This window comes from Onychomys torridus, chromosome X (assembly GCF_903995425.1).
Source record: "Onychomys torridus chromosome X, mOncTor1.1, whole genome shotgun sequence".
NCBI classification, from domain to species: domain Eukaryota; kingdom Metazoa; phylum Chordata; class Mammalia; order Rodentia; family Cricetidae; genus Onychomys; species Onychomys torridus.
Genome location: NC_050466.1, coordinates 8,288,804 through 8,294,093, shown reverse-complemented (window position 1 = coordinate 8,294,093; position 5,290 = coordinate 8,288,804). Strand labels below are relative to the sequence as shown.

General features: G+C 41.0%; 1 protein-coding gene across 1 annotated transcript; it reads left to right on the top strand.

Moving 5' to 3' along the window:
• Positions 1-2,116: 2,116 nt before the first annotated feature.
• Positions 2,117-2,988, top strand: Ppp1r2c (PPP1R2C family member C). The gene has a single exon (XM_036174052.1). The coding sequence runs from the start codon at positions 2,218-2,220 to the stop codon at positions 2,767-2,769; it is 552 nt and encodes a 183-aa protein (XP_036029945.1). The 5' UTR covers positions 2,117-2,217; the 3' UTR covers positions 2,770-2,988.
• The last annotated feature ends 2,302 nt before the right edge of the window (positions 2,989-5,290 follow it).

Genomic DNA, 5,290 nt, shown 5'->3' with positions numbered 1-5,290 from the left:
GTTCACATATGCAATGGGCTGTCATGCCAGAGGACACTGTTTTTCAGCAGTTGTCCCAAACCTCTGTCTTTTGCAATCTTTTCACCTTTTCCTCTTCTGTGATGTTCTCTGAGCCTTTGGTGTGGGCGTGTGTTGTAGATGTTGTATTTAGAGCTGAGCACTCAATGGACACTTATAAACTGCACGTTTACCAGATGTGAGTCTCCATAGTAAGTGTTGTCCAGTGTAAAAATCACCTTCTTTGATGAGGGCTGCAGCTGCAGTAATCTATCTGCACTTAGAGTTGGAAGGCTCTATGATACAATTTTATAAGCTATCTCCTCTTAGTCCCAGTAAATCCAGTAGGACCCAACCTGGTTTAGAGAACTCATCTTATAGCTCTTCCCTCAGGGAGACTCCTTTGACTATTGCTAGATGGTTATCATCACTTACCTTGGCATACTCTTTCTACTTCTATATGTAAAAATTAATGTTGTGGTGTTACTCTCTTAGCAGCCTATTAATTGCCTTTTTGCTAATATTCCTCTGTTCTAGTTAGTTTTCTACTGTTGTGATCAATACTATAACCAAAACCAACTTGGGTTCATTTGGGTTACACTTCCATGTCACAGTCTATTATTCAGGGAAGTTGAGGCAAGAATTCGAGGCAGGAATCTCAATGTAGGAACTGATGCAGAAGTCATAGAGAAACAATGGCTATTGGCTTGCTCCTTCTCAACCTGCTTTCTCATACAATACAGGGCCACATTTCCAGGAGTGGCACTGCCTGCCCTGAGGTATACCCTCTCACATCAATCTTTACTTACGAATATACCTAAACAGCATGCCCACAGGATAATTTGATAAAGAGACTCAGTTGAGAATCCCCATTCTCATATATGTCTAGGTTTGTGTCAAGTTGACAAAAACCAACAAGCACAGGAATCAACCCCTTTCTCTGCTTAAAGATTACTCCTGTGTCCTTGCTGTGGTTAAGACAATCTCACCTCTAGGCAATTATTTTTTAAAATATCTGTGACTTTTTTCTATGTTGTCTCCTGAATGTCTTTACTAACTTTTGGTCAGAAATGTCATGAATGCTTTTAGAATTGAAAGGCTAACTCAAAAGCTTGGTGTTTGTTTGGTTGAATTTGCTGGAAAAAGGGTCTTTACCTTCCTAATGCTGTGACCCATTAATACAGTTCCTCATGCTCTGGTGACCCCCAAACATAAAATTATTTTCGTTGTTATTCAATAACTAATTTTGCTACTGTCACGAATCATAATGTAAATATCTGTATTTCCCAATGATCTTAGGTGACCTTTGTGAAAGGGTAATTTGACACCAAAGGGGTCACAACTCACAGGTTAAGAACTGCTGATTTTTAGATGGATGCCTGAACATGCTTTTTTCTGGGAACAGGTCTTGATTTTAAGGATATTGCACAAGTAATTGAAGAGGGTGAAAGGATTTCAAGATTTCTGTGGTGAGAGAGTGGACAAGAGATTGGAAAGCAGCAGGGAGGTCTATCCAGGATCTAATTCAAAGGCTGAGGTGACAGTCACCCCGAGAAGTGGTAGTGACTTAAAATAGGATGACAGTAGAAGAGATCGAATGAGTTTCTTAAAATATGTAGGCCAGCATCAGAGGACTAGAGCAAAGAGCGACCATCTCATCTGGACATAGAGATGCAACCAGGCTCCTGACTGGTCTAAGCAGTTGTTGGTGTGGCTCTTCTCTGAGACATAGACAAGGGCAGGAGGGACAGGGTACATATATTTTTATATGGAGGGGGACATATGAATGGGCATAGGGGAGAGGTCTCCCTTCTTTCCAATTTAAGTGGTGAATTTTAAATTTTAAATTAGGTTTTATAGTAAGAAAGATGTTTCATATAGCTTCCCTGTAAACAGAGTGTAGAGAAATCTCAAAGTAGTAATGATTCTCATTCATATACCACAAATGGATATTTTCCTATTACATTTCTTAGAAAAGGAAGAAAAATCCAAGATGGCCACCAGAGAGGGCCGCCAAGCCAGCCGCAGCTGCTGCAGTGACGAAAGCAGGGTGCATTGTGACTTATCTCACTGTGTCCTTTGTGACATGTCCAACCCTGACGCTGCTACTGGGGTGCTGAGGGCCTGTCCGCCAGACAGATCTAGCTCCTGCTTTGAGTGCGGAGTGCGGACAAGTGGCTGCGTCGGCCCAATTCTAACTTGGCCCTCAGCTTCCCAGTCATGGCAACTTCCACCACCTCACACAGGCCCATCAAGGGGATACTCAAAAACAAGAGTTCAACATCTTCAGTTGAGGATTCCACCCAACCATCGGGAAGACCTGGCGCTCAGGAGTTGCAACGTAAGAAATCGCAGAAGTGGGACGAATCTAACATACTAGCAACCCACTATCCATCCTACAAAGACTATGACTTAATGAAGACGAACGAGCCCGGCAATCCCTACATCAGTGTGCTACATGACGGAGAAGACAACACGAGTGAAGTTCAAGGAAAGGAAGCCATGACCGCTGCTGATACCTTAGCGAAGAAGCTCGCAGCCAGTGACACCTTTGGGACCAGCTATCAGGGTGAGGAGCAAGAAAGCAGCAGTGCGCATAGCAGCAAATTCTTCCTGGACAAACAAGAGCGACAACGGCAATTTGAGTTGAAAAGAAAGTTACATTACAACGAAGGACTGAACATCAAATTGGCCAGACAACTCATATTGGAGGAGCTCCAGTCTGAAGTAGAAGAAGATGACATCCAACCACATCTCCATTCAAGTTTTTGAAGAAAAGACTACTACAGAAGAAGCTCCGACAATTTAACATCTAGAAATTCCATCATAGACGCATATAACATCTGCGGTTGCCGCTGTCATTGCCTATCCATTGCTGCTTCTTGCTTTTTAGAACCCATGCTCTTAGTGTGGCACTACTTGTCCATGTAACTGTGTGTGTTTAATGGTCATGCAGGAATTAAATGGTAATGTTAGAAAACATTAAACTGGCTGAAATGTCTGTCTGTTGTGGCTGTGCATTATTTCCTGCGCTGAATTGTCATCGACTGCCTTTTTAAATTGAAAATTGTCTTGAGCTCATTTTAGATTGAGAATTAGTTGTGGGAAAGAATTCAGGAGGAAAAACCTGTGTACCCCTTATCTACTTGGTAATATGCTGGAAATGGTAATGAATATATTACAAAAAGTAATAGTGCCCTTTTTATAGCCACATTGGTTCCCCATTTCTAGAAGTTTGTTTCATGACTGGTGAACAAGGTACTGGAGATATTCAATGGTATAAAGGTACATTTCTAACAAGTAAGCATATACTTACAAAGCAGAGAGGGGTGATTGCCACGAATAGGGAGAGAAAATGGGAGAAGTGCAGGCTCTCCTAGGGGCCTAGCAGGGAGGGAGTCTGCTTGTTTTTCAAATGGTGTCTATTAAAGAACTCTGGTTGTTGTTACATACCTATTTGAATGAGAAATGGTTTCCAGATGACTAGAGAATGAGCATGCATTTTCAGAAGAAGAATGCTGTCTTCCAAGTTCCTGTTGATCTGAAGATGAAAACAAAGAAGGCTGGAGAGATGGTCCTGTGGTTAAGAGCACACATTGCTCTTGCAGAGAGCCCAAGTGGAGTTTCTAGCACCCACAGTGGGTTGCTCACAATTATCTGTAACTCCATTTCCAGGAAACTCAATGCCCTCTTCTGTCCTCATGCACATTCCCCCTGCTCAACACACATACACAATTCAAAAGAAAATACAGGGCTTAAGACACATTCAGCCATTAATAGAATTTGCTGCCCTTGCAGAGGACCCAAGTTCATTTCCAGGTGCCCATCGTAACTCCAGTTCCAAAGGATCCAATGCCATCTTCTGGCCTCAAAATTCACTGCATACATATGGTGCATAGACATACATGCATACACAAAACACCCATACAAATAAAATAAGAGTAAATACTTTAAAAAAAATTAAAAGACAGGGAAACCAGTTTGAGGACATGTTTTTACTCCAAAAAAAAGTATGGTGCAGCTCCCACTGGGCTATAGTATAGGCTAATACAAAGGTATAGGGGGAAAGAATTGCTAATTTGCCTGTATGGGGAATGGCAGAGAGACAAGAATGCTGAACAGATTAACACAGGATGTCAACAGGATGTGTATACTTGAAAATTCTCTTTGCACAAGGTGATACTTGCTCTCTTGTTTCCACAACAATCAGGAAAATATGTGGGCACAGAAAGAGGTAAAAGAACCTCTAAAATCAAAATTTGATGAGGAATATTATCACTCATTTCTTATAGACATCTTAAACAAATGAACACTACTATTTTAAAATCTGTAATTGGAAAGTTCAGTTTACACATGGACGGATGAAATATTCAATGTCAACATCCATTCTAGAATAGGCAGAAAAGGCTGAGTTTCATGTGTAAGAAGCCTTCAAAGGGCTTCAGAATATAGGCTGCAAAGATCTGGTGGAAACTGAAAAAATTGTGTGTGCTAGTGTGTGGTGTCTGTGTCTATATGCATGCACAGGAAAAGGCACTTCAGGTATTCTTATCCACCAGCATAAAGATAGTTCCCTAATACAATATTATACATTATCAGTGCCTTAAAAACGTAAGAGTTGTTATCATTGTGTAGGCAGAGCATTTTTGCACTACTGAACCTGCCTATGCATACTGGGTACTAAACAGTTTATTCTTCCAAGAACCCTGCTTTCTTTCATCTTCCCCTCCACTGTTTTAAAGCAGACTCTTTAAAAGGTGCATATGAACTTGGTTTCCATAGCAATTGCAAGCATCAGTGATAACCCAGAGCTTCTAAGTTATAATATACAGTCTGCCCTACTAATGAATTTCATAATGCATTTCCATGAGACAATGGCTCAGCCACTGATAGATAAGGTCAGACCCCATCTTCAAACTTTAAATTAAATCAGGATAGATCAAAATGCATCAGTAGGAGGAATGTCCTTTTGGGAAAGTGTTCTGTTAAAAAATATACTCTTTCTGGGGACAAGACGGTCAGTCACTTTTGTGGTTTATAATGAAGCAAGGGAATGGTCTAACCCATATAGCACACAAAGACAATAAATGGGAGACATCATTTCTTTAAGCAAGAGAGGCCTGACCAGACTTATCTTTCTGAGAGATCATCCTAACTGAAGGCATGGCCATGAACCAACCAATGTAAGGAAGACAAAGCTAGAGACAGTACGCTGGGTTCCAGAAAGCTGAAGACTGTAATATTCAAGCACCAAATTCCTTATTTTGTACTCAACAAAGTAACAACTGGCACT

Bases quoted from the DNA above. Each gene is read 5' to 3' on its own strand.
- Ppp1r2c (XM_036174052.1), top strand. From the start codon at position 2,218: ATGGCAACTTCCACCACCTCACACAGGCCCATCAAGGGGATACTCAAA.